Raw genomic sequence first — 20,648 nt, 5'->3', positions numbered from 1 at the left:
TGCTCCCATACAGCAAACGTGATTTTTGACCAAAGTTAAGCAACGTCGGGCGTGGTCAGTACTTGAATGGGTGACCGTTTTCTTTTTGCATTTTTTTCCGTTTTTTTTTTGCTTTATGGTACGGAACCCTTCGTGCGCGAGTCCGACTCGCACTTGCCCGGTTTTTTTCTAATGCTAAAAAAACGGTCTATAATAGTATGTCCAGCCCACTTCCATTTCGGTTGTTTTGTTTTGTATGAAGCATAAAGGAATGAATGATATACCTTACTGGTCTCCATGTTGTTAAGTGTTTCTTCGATGTTCTGCTCCATAGTAATGTTTGCTTCATGTGACTCCGGCTGTACGGGTTCAGGGTCCAGGTTTTGAGACGACTCGGCAGTGGTGTTATCCGGTTGTTGTTCTTGGCTTGACTGAGAAATAAAATAGCCAATTTCAGCTGAATATTTCAATAATCCAATTTAAATTATGTGACATAATGTTAGCTTAATGAATATTTTCAATGTTTCACACCCTAATTCCGATAATTGAAATTTGTTTTTAATTTTTAGATATGAATAGGATAAATTAAATTAAAAAAAAAAAAACAAATATCTTTATTAAAGACAACATAATTATGGTCCATACATTTGTTAGTTATTATTATTATTATAGCCTTTTCTTCCATATCCATTTTAGTTTAGCTATGTATTTTTGAACTAGTTGTTTTATTTATTTATATGGATCCCTCTCTGGGTGAAGGCCTCCTCCATTTGTTAGTTATTGCTTATAATTAAGGTTGAAGGTGTTAAATAATACATACATACATCACTGGCCCAGTGACCCAAAAAGGATCTGGGTAAATAATGGGTTGATAATATTTTCTTTGGTTACCATGGTAGCTATCTATGAAACAAAAGAATTTAACCTCTTGTGTCCAAATTATTAGTCATTTTTTAGGGTTCCGTACCCAAAGGGTAAGAACGGGACCCTATTACTAAGACTCCGCTGTCCGTCTGTCTGTCACCAGGCAGTATCTAATGAACCGTGATAGCTAGATATTTTAAATTTTCACAGTATATAAGCGGTGGTGGCCAAGTAAGCAGTGGTGGCCGAGTGGATATGACGCCAGACTTTCAATCCGGAGGTCACTGGTTCAAATCCTGGCTTGTACCAATGAGTTTTCCGGAACTTATGTACGAAATATCATTTGATATTTACCACTAGGTTTTCTGTGAAGGAAACATCGTGAGGAAACCTACAGAAGAAATTCTAAGTTTTATGTGAAGTCCCCAATCCACATTGGGCTAGCGTGGGGACTATAGCCCAAACTCTCTCGCGCGTGAGAGGAGGCCTGTGCCCAGCAGTGGGACCTATAGACTGAATTATTATGTTATTATTATTATATTTGTGTGTATATTGTATACTCACATTAGCCGCCATATAATCATCATCCGTGAGGACCCCCTCACTCAGCCACTCCTCCTGCCCCTCCATGGTCGAGTCCAGAGACGATGGTGCTACCTACAACATGATAAACACGCAGCTTCCAAATATCATTGTTATGGCTCCGCTATACGATGGGCCACCGCCGGCCACCGAGGACGCAGCCATGCGATAGAGTGAGATAGCAATATCACTTGCTCCCTCTAACGCATAAATGCATCCGTTGGAGTGGGCGGCGCTGGCCCATCGTGTAGAGGAGCTATAAAACTAACATGCATATCTCTTGTGAGAATCTTTACAATGGATCTAGGGCCCGTTTCTCAAAAGCTCGTAACTTATAATACAAGCGGATATCACTTTTTGACCTTTGTTAAGGCGAGGACCATTTTCGCCAATCTGATTAAATTGTCCGATCAAATCAGGCCGTACGGACGCAAACGCCAATATGGCTCGCCGAATTCAACCGCCGATGATGACCGATATTACCGATAAAATGAGGTGCAGACGCAAGAATACCAATTTGTGACACCAGTATTTTCGTTTAGGGGCATATTTTAATGTAGAGGGCTTTAATATCACCATAAATCTAAAATTGGTGATTAAATTGGAAATTGACGCCAATTTCATTTCTGATCACTCCGCCTGGACTCCACATTAGAAAGGGACTTCCACTTGTATTACAACAAACTTTTGAGAAACGGGCCCTTAGACACTATAACTCGTGTAAATCTTCATACTTGTACTAAAAGCAACTATTTAACACTAGATTATGATATGTAGCTATGCTTGATGAAATAGAATAATGTAAAAATGTACTGTATGAAATGACGAAAAGAGTTATGATACTCACATCCATTTTTAATACTTTCATTGGTGGTTCCTCCATATCTGACATATTAACGGTATTAAATATTGTCTGATGGATATAAATAGTTATTTCGTTAAAGATTTCAGATTTACAATTACAAAATTAAATCAATAACAAACATAACCTCAATGTTTTAGTGACATTTAGTTTTTTTTTCTGTGTGGTCTAAAGCCCCCCATTCACACTCCTACCTTGTAGTCCGCCTCGTAGTCCGCCTCATTGGGTAGGATTGTGTATGGGGCATAGACATAATATATATATAGACGGTGTCTCAGCGAGCTGTCACTGTTACCACTTTTGTTTAGTGTACGATTAACAATGAGGCCCACGTTGCTGTAGCCATGTTGATAAAGTCATATCGATAAACTATCGACATTTCTTGCAATTTTAATTTTACTTCAAAGGCTTAACGATACCTAAAATGACCAAAAACGCTTTTATTCTTTATTGTGGTTATCAGATCACAATTTTATAGTCACGCCTCAGCAGGGAATCAAGGGAAAGTTCAGATATTTAATTATAATACATAAATACCTCCTAAAATAGGTGTTCCGCAATAATTGAATTATATTATTATATTATAATATATTCATTATCCATTAGCATTTCAATTATGTTTATGTTTAACGAAGATATTGAAGCTTCAATTAATCGCTATTTCGTTCCGCTGTGTAGCGTTTATAACATGATTAAAATCGACTTTTCACATCCCTAAAAGAGCACACATATACGCTTTTACGCACGCATACACAGCCTGGGCGCATCAAGAAAGGCAACACTTGATTTGAAGTCCACCTTGTCAACAGTATGGTTGTCCTTTTTTGACAAACGGCATTTTAAAAGAGCGAGGAGAGAGAAATGATACTAGTTGCTGCGTCGTGAAAGAGAACAGAAAAGGTTGGGCCCTTGGTATGGGGGTCGCGGACTACGTGCCGTCCTACAAATCCTGCAAGCACCGCCCACCGCTGTAGTCCGCCGCGTAGGATTGTGTGTGGGTTGTCGTCCTACGTTGCGGACTACCACGTATGACACATATGACAACAGTGCGCGCCATTTTTTTTGAAATTTATAAAGAAAATCGCTGTTTGTGGGACCAAAAATCACCCAATCACTCCAACAAACAATGGAGGAATAGGCATTGCAACAATTATTACCAATACTTAAGAAATATGACGCTCTCTGGCGAATTTTTAGCTGTTTCTTTTCTCACACTCTTTTTTATTTTTATCCAATAAGGGGTCATCCATTAATTACGTCACACCAATTTCTAGGTTTTTTGACCCCTCCCCCCCCCCCTTGTCACACTTGGTCACATTTGGCAAACCCTTCCCCCCCTAGTGTGACGTCACATTTTTTCTACGAAATCGCCAAATCGAATTAAGTAAGTACCTAAGTATTATTAATATTTTATCAATTAGTAATTTTATAACCCAAAACTCCTTAGGAAAGAAAATTAAACGATTAAAAACTATTTTCGTTTTAAAAACTTGTTATTTAAATGTACAGCGAACTAAATAATTTAAATAAATTTTCGGTTACTGATGAAGTTAAAGTGACGTCACAAAGTTTGTGTCTCCCCCCTCCCCCATGTCACAATATGTCACATTTTCTTGACCCCCTCCCACCCCCCAAACGTGTGACGTAATTAATGGATGACCCCTAACAAGAAAATACATATAATAGCAGAAGAGCTATTTTCTTTTTTTTTTATTGCACGTAACATTTTCAAGAGTAAATAGACCGACACTTGTGAGAAACGAAGCAGTACTGATGATGGACGGCAAATCAGAGGGTCTACCGCGAACCACGTTCGACGTGTTACCTCTCTGTCGCGCGTGTAAATTCGTACGTACGTACGTGTGACAGGGAGGCAGCACATCGAACGTGGTTCGCGGTAGGCCCTCAGAGGGGCTACCGCAAAAACCGAAATTCGCAAGTTGTGGGGATCTTTCTCTTTTACTCCAATGAAGGCGTAATTAGAGTGACAGAGAAAAATGCCCGCAATTTGCGAACTTCGATTTTCGCGGTTATAGCCCAGTACCATGTGTGAGCTATTTCTTGCTCCGTAGTCCTGCAAGGCGTACTACAATGTAGGAGGATGTGTGTTATATATGGAGCCGCCATTAACAGGCGTTCCCCTCTGTCGAAAATAGGCGGCCAATGGTCAACCATATGTATGGACTGACGTTTATCTGACATGACGTACCTATACATTTGATGTGCCCCTCCCCCGCAAAAAACGGCTGACTATTTTGTACCGAAAATTTTAGACATGGCGTCTCCGTTGTTAATTACTCCGAGTATATATCCTACGACGTAGTCCTGCGAGGCGGACTACAAGGTAGGAGTGTGAATGGGGGGCTTTAAATATAGCGTAAAGGCTCCTCTTCACGTTGGGCCAACGCCAACGCCAACGAGGGACGCAGCCATGCGGTAGAATAAGATAGCAATATCCCTTGCTCCCTCTAACGCATAAATGCGTCCCTCGTTGGCGTTGGCGTTGGCCCAACGTGAAGAGGAGCCTTTATGGACATGGTTGACATGGTTCGGAAACATGTCGGAAACCATGAATCTAGGATATACCTGGATCTGGCATGAGTGGTGGGGGTAACTGACAGAACGAGATAGTCTTATGTATCTTTTAGTAGGAGTAGCAGAGAAAGCGGTATTATTGCTTGTCCTTGTCACAGTCTCACTTTTTGTTTGTTCCCCACCTTTTTATTAGTATGGAGAATGGTGGGCAACAAATGAATTCGACCAATCACAGTGTCGCATTTGCGTATGTTTTGTCCCTCACGGAGGCTCGCGTATACCACTTCTATGCGATCCTACCTTCTATGTCGGAAACAAACAAAACCTCTTCGATACCAATTACGCGCCATAAATGCCATAAAATTTAATAAAAAATCAATTGTCACGTAGGTATATTCCAAAACAAAACAAAATATTCCAAATTCAAATAACATTTGGCATTCCTCATTCTGATTTGGGGCTGCGGTGCGCCGAGCTAGCTCCCATTTTTTTTCTTGTAAATATGTGTATATAGTTGTTGTTAGTATAGTTTTAATTTTAATTAATGTTTAAGGTGTTTAAGTAGTTTAATTTAAGGTGGTTTAAGTAGCAGTATATGTGCAAGTAAGTAAGTTTTAATTTTATATAATTTTAAATCATTCGCTCCTATTACTTATGTACTTGAAATTCTTGAAAAGTTGAAACTATAGGTAGAATGCAACCGGTTTTTATTTAGTATAGCTCAGCACAATAAGCAGTTATTAACCGAAAACCCGGTTTCTCTGATAGTATGTATCTCTTTAAAAACGATTGCATTTACTTGAAACCCAAATATGGGGCAAAACCCATCACAATGAAATGAATAATGATAGTACGGCCACAGAATAAATAATATAATAGTACTACCGTACAGAAACGAAACTTCCTACAAAACCGAAGTTTGACAGCGGTTCAGGGTCGAATCATGCTATCCCTTTCTAATATATGACACTATCCCTTTCGGCTATTTAGGGTTGTCAAAATTCAAGTGATTATCTTATCTGTGGTCGTGCACGCAGAAGGAAGTCAAGTGGTGCCAACCCTAATAATTGCTCGGAGCAATGCTGAGCCGAGCGGAGCCGAGTTTGACCGATCTCAGGAGTTTCGCACCCCTGCTCTTGACTCCTCTGCCACGAGTAGGTGTGTACTGCAAGGGCCCTGCATAATCACACCCCGTACTTATGCGTAAAAGGTTTATCTACCTGATTCACGCGACAGCTCGGCAAGTCTGCCACGAGCGGGAAAGACGATCGTGGATTCGCTCGGAAACACGTGTTATGCATGTATTATACACGGTGTAACATGAGGAAACCGAATAATTTTAACCACGCATTTCTGAGGTCAAAAGAAGGAAAAACTGTAATATGAGTTAAGGTCAATTTCGCAAAAAAATTTTTTTTCTTATTTGTTTTTTCCATTTTTTTAATGTATTTGTATATAAAAAATAAATGTTATTGGTAAACTTGTCACTTTAAATTGATTTTAACATTTTTTTTTTCGTAAAACCTATTTTTGCAAAGTTTTATTTGTAACTTTTTGACATCTATCAATAAGGATATTAATTAGATTACGTCCCATAGCAGCAACGTCGCCATCAAAAAGGCGTTTTGCACTATGTAACAATAAAAATATGTTTTTTTTTTAAATTGGAATTAACTCTGAAACTAGGCGAATTTCAAAAAAGTTTATTAGTACATTTTTTGTCTCTAAATATGATCAGGAATACGCTGTTGAAATTATTCGGTTTCGTCATGTTACACCGTGTATTCATTTTTTGAATTTCCCGCCAAACATTTGTGTAATATTTCAGTAGCCAGACTCTATAAACTAATAGCACGGTAGTACTATTAGTTATTCTGTGCTAATAGTGATTGTATTTAGGTATTAATAGTTGTTGATGATACGGTGAATAAAATAGATTTTAACATAAATAAACAGTTTTATTTTCAATTACATCTGTTTATTATTTTATTTACCATACTTATAACCCAAAATAACAACCCGTGATTGTCTTAGCAGTTATATCCTCCTAAGACCCAAGGTCCTACCTATAGTACATATTCAGTTCAATGAAATTTAAATCATATTGTATTGGAACAGAGTTGGTTTTGCTTTGTTTCGTTCAGTTTTTGGACAACGCAAAATCAACTATATTTCTTACATGGTAGGCTCAAATTTATGTGGCATATTTTGCTTTTTTCAATCTGTATGCTTTTGGGCCTTAAGCCCTATTTAGACCATGCAAGAACTCACATACGAGTTTCATTACATTGCTGTTTTTGATCGGTCGGTTGAATTTGACGTAGCCAGCAGTCCGCAATGTAGCTAAAATCGCATGCGAGTTCGCACGCCGTCTAAATCAGCCCTTAAGGCCCGTTTACATGGTGCGAGAACTCTCATGCGAGTTTCATTACATTGCGGGTTTTGATCGGTCGGTTGAATTGGACGTAACCCATTGTCCGCAATGTAACTAAAATCGCATGCGAGTTCGCGCGCCGTCTAAATCAGCCCCTTATTACCCTAATATACTTTTCATCACACTCGCTCAGTAAATGTGGAATTGCACGCAGGTTTAGCGGGAGTTATAGAAAAAGCGTTCTCCCTAGGGAGTTATGAAGTTTCTAGTGCCATAATTAGCAGTTTTTTGTCTTTATACTTAATTTTTGTATCGCAAGTGTGATGAAAAACATTGTGTGTAACTCGGGGCGTAATAATATTGCAAACTCGAGTCTATAAATCGCTCCGGCAAGCCGTCGCGATTTAACTTACTCTCGTTTGCAATATTCAACTTACGCCCCATGTTGCACAATGTACTATTGAATCATTGATACTGCAGAAGTGAATGTAGCATCCTACATCCGATATCGGACAATATGAAAACGCTCTTAACTACCGTAAAAATATCGGCGCCCCACTCAGGGTTCCCCCACATTCGCTGCCTCAATATTACAGGGTTCTATGTTTCACTTTTATCGAAGTGAAATTTGAACATTGTCATAGTGACATCAATTTCAGTTGGATAAAAGTCAAACATAGAACCCTTAATCCAGTAACTTTGTCGAATTTTGTAACCTGGCTATTTTGCGTCAAATCCGGTAGTTCTGATTTTTTGCCCAATGAATAATCCAAGTTTGTGACTTCGAGCGCCGAACGCAACTTTGTCAAAAATCGAATAAACCGGTTTTTTTTTTAGATTTGGGCGATTATAACCCTAAAGTAGTAGTTTTTGGTAGTAACTTCCTAGGGCGTTTTTAAAGTAGACTAAATTTGCTACAATAAGACACTAAAATTGTCTCTGTGCATCTAATATTTTCCGACATAAAGCCTTTTAAAATTGTATAATTTTACATCAGTTCTTAGCTATTATATAAGGGTTAGGTAGGTAATTTATATGGAATTCATCACCGCCACGTTCTACAAGTTTGTGACAACTTGGAATATTCATTGGGCCAACATCATAAACAAGCCTGCAAAAAATCAGAACTACCGGATTTGACGCAAACGCAAAATGTATAATTTTACTGTATTACCTGTAATATTGGGCTAGTATGTGGACCCGGAATCGGCAAAAGCCGATAGGAATAAGCTTTATGTCCGCGCAATGGGAGCGAGAAAGCCGACGACGCGGAGGGAGGCGCCGGCCGATGCGAGCCGAGCCGAACAACGACTTTTTCGCTCTTATACCTTATATCGACATAAAGCGTTTTGCTATCGAATTTTGGGTATCGTCTTGAGTCGTCCCATTCGTATTTCGTCAAGTTCTTAAATTAGTCCTATTCTGCTTTCGTCACTCATTCTACATTCATCACAATCATCGGTGACTTTCAACGAAGAATGAGTGATGAAAACTGAATAGGACTAATTTAAGAACTTGACGAAAAACGAATGGGACGAGCCAAGACGATACCGGATTTTGCCGATTCCGCGTCGACATATGAGGGGAAACCCTAAGCACAGAATAAATAATAGTACTACCGTACAGAAAGGAAGCTTCCTACAAAACCGAAGTTTGACAGCGGTTCAGGGTCGAATCATGCTATCCCTTTCTAATACATGGCACTATCCCTTTCGGCCAATTAGGGTTGTCAAAATTCAAGTGATTATCTTATCTGTGGTCGTGCACGCAAAAGGAAGTCAAGTGGTGCCATCCCTAATAATCGCTCGGAGCAATGCTGAGCCGAGCGGAGCCGAGTTTGGCCGAAGTCAGGAGCTTCGCACCCCTGCCCTAAGTGAGGCGTTGACAACATAATTACGGTAGTTTTCAACATTTTCATAATTCTATTTAAAATGAGACTCGATCACACCTGCCAGTGCCGATCGAAATAAACTCCATAAATCACGTTACATTACAAATATTTATTTACAAAAAAAAAATAACATAAAAAACACAGTTAATATATTTAAAATAAATGTAGACAACAGGCGGTCTTAGCTCTAAAGAGCGATCTCTTTAAGCGAGGTTCTTAATATATCCTGATCTTTATAGTCTGTATCTTTAGCTATTTAAATAAAAGTAAACAAATAATTTGTACAATTTCGGGTAGTTAAACATTTATTGGTTAACCCATTGACCGCCACAGACGGCTGTGGACGTCATCGGAAAGTCTTGCCAAGGGCGCCAACGACGGCTACAGCCGTCAGCTTCGCCAATTCAATAGAGATTCACGCGAGACTCCGTAAAATTCAATTTCGCTAAAATAATCGCGATTGCCTGGCGTCCGGGCCACGGCAGATTCGCGCGCTGTCTGGCGTTCAAAAGGCCCAACCAAATACAAAACCGCCTGGATCTGACTTAAACCTACTTCATGAATCTAGTATTTTAACTGGATGACTAATGGGTGGGGGAAATGAGCGAACGGGATAGTCTTATGTATCTTTCAGTAGGAGTAGCAGCGAAAGCGCTATTATTGTTTGTCCTTGTCACAGTCTCACATTTTTTTTTTATTCCCCACCTGAAATTAGTATGGGCTATGGTGGGCAACAAATAAATTCAACCAATCACAGTGTCGCATTGCCTATGTTTAATCCCTCACGGAGGCACGCGTATACCTCTTCTACAGGATCCTACCTTCTATGAACCTACTTACATTATTTGTAGTGATGTACCGACTATTGATTTGGCCGACTAGCCGACTAATCGGCGCTCGGATGGCCGATTAGTCGGCCGACTAGTCGGCCAGATCATTATTTCGCCTAAGTTCGGTTAAGATGCACTTAAAAAAACAATCGTTTTTCACCTTTCGTCGCACTATTCGTCGTAAATATTAGGTAATTAGGGAAAAATAAAAAAAATCTAAGGCTATATTTTATACCACAACCGGGCAATCAGACTAGAAAGTGATCTCACGGTCAATAATTCGTAAAAGACCTTTCGTACGGACCCTAAATAGGAATTTGGGTAAAATATGTGAAAAGCTATGGTAAATATTTGCTGTTTATTTCTTTTTGCCCTGTTTTTCTGTCACTTAAAAAGTGCCGACTAATCGGCCATTTTTGCCGACTAGTCGCCGACTAATCGCCGACTGCAAATGTGGCCGGATAGTCGGCTTTCCCGACTAGTCGCTACATCCCTAATTATTTGATCATGTAATGTTTTCACCTACCCTCAACTGGCTTAAGGAGCCATTTGAATAGATTTTGTTTACTTTTATTTAAATACCTAAAGATACAGACTATAAGTACCAGGGACACATATCCAACCAGGAGTTTCGACATTTCGATCACTAACAGTTGAGATCGAGGTACAATATATAAAAGAGAATAGAGTGTATAGAGGCGGATTGTCAAAGTAAATTATGTAGCCACTGTAAATTTACTGCCATCTTTCGACAGACGATTAACACTGTTAGGACGCCATTTGACTTTGATCCTTATTCTTTCACTGATATGTGGTTAACTTGTTAAATATTAATATTAACGCCATTTACTCGACTATAGGCCAAAGGTATGGTGTAATGTTTTCGAGCGATGGCGCCATAACCTTCAGCCTACTCTCGAGTAGATGGCGTCAATATTAATATTTAACAAGTTAACACATATCAGTGAAAGAATAATTATCAAAGTCAAATGGCGTTCTAACTGGTTTAATCGTCTGTCGACAGATGGCAGTAAATGTAACTGTAGCTACATAATTTAACATGACAGTAACTCTCTATTTCAAATTCTCTTTGAATATATAAAAAACTCTTATATCTTTACCTCTCTATACAAGCTTAAACGAATCAAATGTACACTTGCGAAATTTACAAATAATGTCACTTTTGATTACAAAAACATGTGCTATCTATATTTTGAAGGATAGAGATAGCAAATCGTATCTTAAGAGCGTTGTTTCACGCTAAAATGAGACGGAAATACTGACGTAGACAAAGGAAAATTAACAAATTAATCTTGCCATTTTCTATCTCTATCGCACGCGCGCAGTTATACATATTGCTGTCCCGCTCGCGCAGTGGCTTTGACTACCGGCATCATCGGCGGGACAGCAGTATAAATATGCGCGTGCGATAGAGATAGGAATAAGGGTCATTGTACGAAATTCTTAGCGTTTTTTAGCGTCCTTGCTTTAGTGAATAACATAATAGGCGTGTTTTAGCGCTAGATGGCGCTGCACGACGCCATACCTTTTGTGTTAACTAGATTGCCAAACCATGTAATAGTTATTTACACAATGTACAAGGCCATACAGCGCCATCTAGTTCAGCAAAAGGTCTACATTTTGCATTTATTCCACTTTATTCATCTTACAAACCGAAATAAATGTCTTAACCTTTTGAACGCCAAACGCCGCATCCATTTGCCGTGCCACTGACGCCACGGGGGTAAAATTTAGTTTTGTGAATAAATAATGCCAACCTAAAAGTGGGGTGTTTTTCAGTAGATTTTCATCAAAAAACGATCGACGTAAAATGCCGTCTTTGGCGTCGTTGTCACGATTTTGCGTTGACGTCAATTGCCGTCTGTGGCGTTCAAAAGGTTAAACTAAGGAAAAAATGACCACGGCATCCAGTGTCCAAGGCTGGAATCGAACCAGCGTCCTCCGTTCACGCGACAGATGGCTGAACCGCTCGGCCACTCGGTCACGGTGGCATGGGTTGAAATTTAAGCGATATCCAGATGGGATGATCAAATCGACCGATTTGATCAGAAATGAAATTGGCGTCAATCTCCAATTTAATCACCAATTTTAGATTTATGGTGATATTAGAGCCCTCTAAATTGAAATAAGTGTTCCGTGAACAAACTTTTGTACGGAACACTAAAAATGCCCCAGAACGAAAATAATGGCGTCACAAATTGGTATTCTTGCGTGCGCACCTCATTTTATCGGTAATATCGGTAATTATCGGCGGTCGAATTCGGCGAGCCAAATTGGCGTTTGCGTCCGCATGTCCTGATTCGATCGGGCAATTTAATCAGAATCAGAGAGATAATAATGCGAAAAATTGACTAGTCTGGATACGTCTTGACAAGTATATGACAATTGGGTACTTTCCTATACTTAAAATAAATTATTTCACACCGTGCACGAAATAAGAAATAAAGCACCAGATAATTATTAGAAAAACATAGATAGCAGTTATTTTTAAACATAATTTATATTTAATAAATCGGATGGAATAAAAAAAGTAGGTGAGTTGACTGTAACGTCACTAGAGTCTGTGCGGAAAGAGAAGAGTTGTGGAATGTATGGGGCCCCAACCCCATACATTCCACAACTCTTCTCTTTCCGCACAGACTCTACACAAGTTTTCATATAAATTCCATATTAGCAAATCGTTTTGACAGTTCTAAAAAAGAAGCTGCCGGCCTAGCCAAGGTTACAATCGCTATCGCTTCGACAACGAAAAGCATTATGTCTCTCTATCACTCTTCCGTATTAGCGCAACAGTGACAGTTGCGTTTCGATCGCTACGAAGCGTAAGCGATTAGCATCTTGGCTACGCGGCCTGATTTGACTTACTAGTCAAACCACGTAGTAGTTTTCCTACTGGAAAGTAGCCAATTTCCCGAGGGCTTGTGGCGCCCCCTGGCCATCTTTATTTTGTTGTTTGTCAATTGTGTTCCGTCTAGATTTAGCGTGTAACATCGTTCAAAGTATTTTTTTAGTCTGAACTACCTATTTTAAATATTAAACTGGACTAAATGGGTCCCAATTGAGCAGATTAACATAAGTTACGGACAGAGTTATTAAATTGAACTATTTGGACGCCAATGTCCGATATATACGCACCGCAGGTTCAACGGCAAAGACTGATTAATCGGTCACAGACCACAGAGCAACATAGACCTACGTGCATATGCATAAAGTTCAATTTCAATTTTGACACTTCGGTGACGTGTAGCGTCCGCGTTACAGCTTTTGTGTTTGACACGGCGTCGAAAAGGTTAAAGATGTTTTAAAAAAAAAAAACATTCTTCGAAAAGGGGGTATTACTGCAATGTGCTGCCGCCAGAGTGCAGCACTAGCACCCATCGTAACTTATACAATGTATAATGTCAAAAAACAGTTTAAGGCACAGTATGTCATACTGTGCCTTAAACTGTTTTTTGACAAGTTTTCACAGACAATAAAATATGACATTGATGTTTGTTTACAAAGGGCCTACCGGGAAACGCTAGGGTTACTGCTATAGTTATTATTGGCCACTTTTAACAATAAGACTTTATATATGGGTGGCGGGGTACCTCTGCGTGCGTCCCATGACACGGGCAAGGGCAGCATCCGTTCGGTGTACCCCTTACGTTTCATTAAAGTGTCAAAAGGGCCTCTACGTGTTGGCTTCGGCTCCGCGCACGCCTCCCAGAGGTCCGGAACACCATTGTTCTGATGGGAAAGACAGACTTATATTGCCTTGTTTGTTTCTGATTTGTCAAGAATGGCACTATGGAGGGGGTGGGTCAATAAACTATTTCTTGTTGTTATTCTGTCCCATCAGCCAGGAGACAATGGTAGCATAGTTTCTTAGAAGAGCTGCTGTACCATGTTCGACAAACATGCTTGGTAGATGTCCCATTATGGAAAGGCCTTATAACAGTTATAACTACCAAAACATTCAAGTTTGGTTTATTTAAATACAAAATAACTAGTATTTTAAGTGACACAGGAGACCGTAACCATGGCGACTAGTGACAAGAAAAAGTTGATTCACCCGGGTAATAACTATAGCCGTCAACCTATCTACAGCTTGGCAAAAAAGAGTGGAAATTAAAAAGTGGCAACACTGTAGTGTCGTCCCTTTCCAACCAATTTACATAAGAAAACGGGACGACACTACAGTGTTGCCACTTTTTAATTTCTACTCTATTTTGCCAAGCCGTACTGGATTTCGGTCCGGTCGAACCCCAGCCTTATTTAGGCGAGAAAATGTGACGTCCCACGAAAAAAGGTACCTTATGGCGGTTGGCGCTTACGCTATTATTAACGCCACTCCAATATCATTGCGGCGCTATGCGACGTAAGCGCCAGCCGCCATAAGGTACCTTTTGCCGTGGAACGTCACAAATATATTTATCTACTTGCTTTCTCATCCCCGGTCGGACACCCGCCTTATGTTAATCCGCTCATTTTGAAAACCAAATTAAATTACATCAAGGCCAATATTGTAACAATTTCGGTTTCGATAAAACCATCACGTCGATGTCCGTTAACTCTGTTATCACATCCATTGCCACTAAGTGCTACGGGTTACGCTCGTATCGCGTAGCCACGTCTTCGCCGCATGCAGCGCGTAGTCGCTACGAAGTGTACCCGACAGTTGGGTTCTTGGCGCTGAATGTGTTATCCTTGGCAACAGTAAATATAGTCAAACACATTTTCACTTTATTTTTAAGGTACAGTCTTATATAGATAGATCTGATAAAATATCACCACATATACTGTGTCAAGCAAAGTCAAAGGAAGCGCTGGTGGCCTAGCGGTAAGAGCGTGCGACTTGCAATCTGGAGGTCGCGGGTTCAAACCCCGGCTCGTACCAATGAGTTTTTCGGAACTTATGTACGAAATATCATTTGATATTTACCAGCTGCTTTTCGGTGAAGGAAAAAATCGTTACGAAACTGGACTAATCCCAATAAGGCGTAGTTTAAGGTCTGGGTTGGGAGGTCAGATGGCAGTTGCTTTCGTAAAAACAAGTGCCTACGTCATATCATGGGATTAGTTGTCAAGCGGACCCCAGGCTCCCATGAGCCGTGGCAGAATGCCGGGATAGCGCGAGGAAGAAAGAAGACTGTGTGAAGCAATGGGATTGGCCGGTCGAAGTATTTAGCAGATGGCGCCAGCATCGCTTGCCTCTACTTTTGACCAGAACTAGACTTTTACCAAAGAGAATAGAGTGCATAGAGACGGATTGTCAAAGTGAATATGTAGGCACTGTAAATTTACTGCCATCTTTCGATAAAAGATAAAACTGTTAGAACGCCATTTGACTTTGATCCTTATTCTTTCACTGATATGTGTTAAACTATTAAATATTAATATTAACGCCATCTACTCGACTAAGGCCAAAGGTATGGTGCAATCTTTTCGAGCGATGGCGCCATAACCTTCAGCCTACTCTCGAGTAGATGGCGTCAATATTAATATTTAACAAGTTAACACATATCAGTGAAAGAATAATGATCAAAGTCAAATGGCGTTCTAACAGTTTTAATAGTCTGTCGAAAGATGGCAGTAAATGTACTGTAGCTACATAATTTACCATGACAGTAACTCTATTTCAAATTCTCTTTGCTTTTACTGAGCTCGTTGACTATACTTACTGCTGTATCGCAGAACTTAAGAAGTGCCCCTAGTCTATGCGAAAACACATATTATTACATACTTAAACTGAAATTCGATATTTAAATGATGTTACTCAGTCTTTAGCATCAAGGGTGACCGATATTTGGATATACCCCTTTTTATAAACTAGAATTTTTCTAACCTCAAAAGTAGTAATAAACTTTTTCTTCCGAAATACAGTAAGTACAATATGTGAACAACACTATAATTCAGTGCATAGTTACTCTGTTTTAATTTTGGAGGAAAAAAGTTACCAGTACTTTTGGCTTGCCTTATTTGAGATAATTGGGTACTTTCCCACCAACTTTCCCTTGCCACCCGATAATTATTAGCCTTTTGAACGCCAAACGGCGCATCCATATGCCGTGCCACTGACGCCACGGGGGTAATATTTAGTTTTGTGAATAAATAATGCCAACCTAAAAGTGGGGTGTTTTTCAGTAGATTTTCATCAAAAAAACGTTCGACGTCAAATACCGTCTTTGGCGTCATTGTCACGATCTTGCGTTGGCGTCAATAGCCGTCTGTGGCGTTCAAAAGATTAAAATTATTTGGTCATGTAATATTTTCATCTACCCTCAACTGGCTTAAGGAGCCATTTGGTGGTAAATTTTGTTTACTCTTTTTTTAAATATCTAAAGATACAGACTATAGTAGGAAAGTAGCCAATTAAGTACCTCATCTTACGGTCAGCATGGCTCTCCCTCGTTCGCTGCTAAAGTTAGACCAAGAAAAGTCTGCAGCGATTTTGGTAGCCCACGCAGTGCCAGTGTTATTTATACGTCATCATTTCATAGAAGTTTGACATTTAAAATAACACTTGCACTGCGTGGGCTATCAAAATCACTGCAGCCTTTTCTTGGTCTCACTCTAATACCCTACATAGAACAGGGACACTCTTAAAGCACTTCATACATCACTTTACAAGTTAGTTGGCATAACAAATTGCTCTATCGATTGGCAATAAAACGACAATATTGATTTTTCTAGCTGGTTGTATATTTTGCGACGTTCCACGGGTAGAGGTGCCTTATGGTGGTTGTCGCTTACGCTATTATTAACGGCGCTTTAATACTAACGCTACGTGACGTTAAGCGCCAACCGCTAGGTACCTTTACCCACGGAACGTCACATTATTTCCGAAATCTGAAATACCAACCGTTGTTAATAAAACAAAGTGTTTCGATATTTTGGGCGAAAATATTCACGCCAAATTTCCTTGTAAGTTATGTTTAATAGCATTAGATTTATGTGAAACTTATGTTTTTAATTCATGCTAAATTCACGCCCAGCGTGTATTATTAAATAGAATCAACATGATATTAAATCAAAATATAAATTAATGAATGTTTAGTTAGACCATTATTCAAAAGTTAGTTCCCTCTGATATCCAAAGAAAGTCAGTAAAACTGCGGTCACTATCAGAAGAGCACCTTAAGGCCCGATTTTGAGATACAGATGTAGCGCATAATTGATTTAAATCGTATTTTCTAGGATACGTTCGTATTTGTCATGCTACTTCAGTCAAATTCAGTACTTTTTGTACCGAGACTGACTGAAATAGCAAGACACTCGTAGGTTTCCATGAAAGAACGATGGAAAATAATTATACACTACAGCCTGGTAAAAAAAAAAGAGTAGAAATTAAAAAGTGGCAACACTGTAATTCATTTGAAAGTAACGACACTACCACACCCCGGACACTGGCGATCAAATGTATGAAACAATCGCGTTCCTACGCGCACAGCTAAGCTCGTGTAGGTGAACGCGTACTATGCTTGTGTGAGTGAGATAAGATGTGCGAGGGTTCTCGCCATTTAGTTGTCAAGTTCGATGACCTCAGTGACTCAAAACTCGTTGTAGCTGGGGTTCTAAGGTCCACCACCTTGCATTTTGGAGACAAAGCAAACCGCTTGGAACAGGTGTTCCTGGGGATGATCTGAGCCGATTAAGCCCGGTTGCCAAGAGGTTCCACCCAGCAGGTGGGCAGGGGAGGGGGGGCAAAAGTGGCTCTGGCGCGCCTCACTCTAAGCTATATATCTGCATACATCTAGCAAGTATATCAAGTTTGGTGTCTTTTTCGTGTAATTCGAGGATGAAGAATTCATTTCTGTGACTAAATTTTCACTCTTCCATACAAAAAAATCGAGAAATTAAAAATTCCAAAAAAATCTTTTCACTTTTTTTTTCGAAAATCCTCTACAAAATTAAAACTATGAGGATTTGCTCTAGAAAAAAAATACCTGTGAATAGCCCAGTTATCCTACTATATAGAATAGTAAACTTGTTAAACATTTTTTTCATAATTCTGATAAAAAAAATGTTTTGTGTCGCGCGGCGTACCTGCATTGTAAGAGCGGTATGCAGCGTTTAGGATTTTTAAGTATGTTTCGATGGTTTCTGATAAGTTGTTATTCTTCTGGTTGTAGAAAATTACTTCTGGACGTGATATATATACAAATATAAATTAAATGTATAAATATAGATGTTGGGAAAACTTTCGCCAATAGAGTTATTATAAATGTGATAAAATTAACAAAGCAGATGTTTGATTAAAATGCGGGTTAAAATACGAGTAAGATATATATTGTTCGCAATTGCCACTATATGCCAATGGGTCCGTGCATTTTAGTTTTTTCTTAACGCAGTTGCACCTCCCTGCGCATTTTGTTTTGCAGCGGCAACGAATAAGCTCTAAACAAGCAGCAGCCGCCGCAGGTAGGCTTGTACATATGGGCTCCCAATAACCATTTTGTTTGGACCAGCTCCAGTCAGCAGGACATGGAAGCTGTTGCTGAGGGGCTATAATCTGTCCCCAAACATAGCCTCCTTGGTAAACTGCACGGAGAATATGTTTACGTAGGTAGCGCATCTTCCATTGGAGGCAGATTCTCTAACTGAAGATTATTTTTTGTAAAAAGTACTTTTCGGCACTCTTTTACACTTGTACTTGTACCTGATCCGAACACTGTAACACAATGCATAGTATCAAAATAATGTCTAAGGACCAATTCACATCTCGTAATTCAAATCTGTTCAGATTTAATATTGTAAGACTCTTACTTGTCATACAAGACAATAACATTTTTTTCCAAAATTGGCTGCTCAATGTTGTTTTGTTTACCGTATTTAAATCCCTCCGGAACATTACAAGGACCACTAAAACCAGGATTGTCAGATCCCTCATATTTCCCACTTTTCTGTATGCTGTATGTCTCACATGGACACTAAGGGCATCCGAAAAACAGAAAGTGAATGCACTAGAGATGTGGTGCTGGAGACGAATGCTGGGCATATCATGGACTGAGCATCAATTATTGAGGAGCTTGGCATTAAAGAGCGGTTGCTTTTTACGGGCAAAACTCGGTACTCAACTTCTTTCGACACGTGTCTCGTCGAGACGGAACATCTACAGAACGTCTAGTTGTGCAAGAAAGAGTAGGAGGTGACAGGGCTAGGGGAAGATCTCTAATGAGATGTACTGACCAAACCAAATCAGTGTGTCGGTCACAGTAAGCGAATGCTTACGGAAAGCAGCTCTACGGGAGGAATGGCGACGTGTCGTTAAATGAGTCGCTCAAAAGTTTTCATAATGGCCACAACCACTCTATCAAGAGTGTAACGAAGAAGAAGGCCCTCCGTTACAGCAGGATATGCGCTTTAAGCTTGAAATACGCTTTTTTTCCCTTTCCACACACAAAAGAAACTGTGTTGTAACCTGAAAAGGCGTGGAAGAATGGCAAGACTACTATCCTTTCTGGTCCTGTAAAATAAATCATATATCTATGAGTTACAAATAAAATCATATATTTAAAGAAAGTTTGCAGCACGTGACCATTAGCCCAGTTGACCTGTCTCTTATTGCGGTGACATATTTATTTATTTTATTTACAATTAATGGAAGAACTACAAACGTTAGCTTAAGAAAATGCAATAGCATGGCACGAGAGGAACAGGTGATTCTTTCCTGTGCCAATCCTCCATTAATTGTAAATAAAATAAATATGTCACCGCAGTATACGAGACAGCTCACCAGGGCAATTGGTCAAGTGCTGCAAACTTTCTTTAAATATATGATTTTATTTGTAACGCATAGATATATAATTTATTTTACAGGACCAGAAAGGTCAGAAGTCTTGTCATTCTTCCACACCTTTTCAGGTTGCGACACTGTTTCTTTTTTGTATGGACAGGGAAAAAAGCGTATTTCAAGCTTGGAGCGCATATCCTGCCGTAACGGAGGGGTTTAAATACGGCAAACAAGGCAATATTGAGCAGGCATTGCCAATATTGATAAAAATTGTTATTGTCTTGTATGGCAAGTAAGAGTCTTACAATAGTAAGTATGGACAGATTTGAATTACGAGGTGTAAATTGGCCCCTAGACGTTATTTTAACAAAATGCATAGTATTTTGTTACTGATTTTACGAGTACATCAGGTACAAGTACGAGTGCAAAAGAGTGCCGAAAAGTACTTTTTACAAAAAAAAATCTTCAGTTAGAGAATCTGCATCCAATGGAAGATGCCCTACCCACGTAAACATATTTCTCCGTGCAGTTTACCAAGGAGGCTATGTTTGGGGACAGATTATAGCCCCTCAGCAACAGCTTCCATGTCCTGCTGACTGGAGCTGGTCCAAACAAAATGGTTATTGGGAGCCCATATGTACAAGCCTACCTGCGGCGGCTGCTGCTTGTTTAGAGCTTATTCGTTGCCGCTGCAAAACAAAATGGGCAGGGAGGTGCAACTGCGTTAAGAAAAAACTAAAATGCACGGACCCATGGGCATGTAGTGGCAATTGCGAACAATATATATCTTACTCGTATTTTAACCCGCATTTTAATCAAACATCTGCTTTGTTAATTTTATCACATTTATAATAACTCTATTGGCGAAAGTTTTCCCAACATCTATATTTATACGTTTAATTTATATTTGTATATATATCACGTCCAGAAGTAATTTTCTACAACCAGAAGAATAACAACTTATCAGAAACCATCGAAACATACTTAAGAATCCT

The 20,648-nt window shown here is 39.5% G+C and overlaps 1 protein-coding gene across 3 annotated transcripts in view; it reads right to left on the bottom strand.

Annotated features, from left to right (window-relative positions):
* The window catches only part of LOC134676265 (protein starmaker-like), a 39,196-nt gene extending 36,758 nt beyond the window's left edge, over window positions 1-2,438 (bottom strand). For all 3 annotated transcript variants that reach the window (XR_010099899.1, XM_063534627.1, XM_063534628.1), the window contains exons 1-3: window positions 2,273-2,438; window positions 1,408-1,500; window positions 264-410 (exon numbers count right to left, since the gene is read on the bottom strand). Coding sequence is in view for 2 of the 3 variants with exons in the window: in XM_063534627.1 (XP_063390697.1) it covers window positions 264-410; window positions 1,408-1,500; window positions 2,273-2,317 (285 nt within the window). In the remaining variant the exon portion in view is untranslated. The remainder of the gene's footprint in view (window positions 1-263; window positions 411-1,407; window positions 1,501-2,272) is intronic.
* Window positions 2,439-20,648: the final 18,210 nt, after the last annotated feature.

The sequence above is a fragment of the Cydia fagiglandana genome, chromosome 24 (genome assembly GCF_963556715.1).
Source record: "Cydia fagiglandana chromosome 24, ilCydFagi1.1, whole genome shotgun sequence".
Taxonomy (NCBI): Eukaryota; Metazoa; Arthropoda; class Insecta; order Lepidoptera; family Tortricidae; genus Cydia; species Cydia fagiglandana.
The sequence above is the reverse complement of the archived record's forward strand: the minus strand, read 5'-3'. Positions and strand labels throughout refer to the sequence as shown.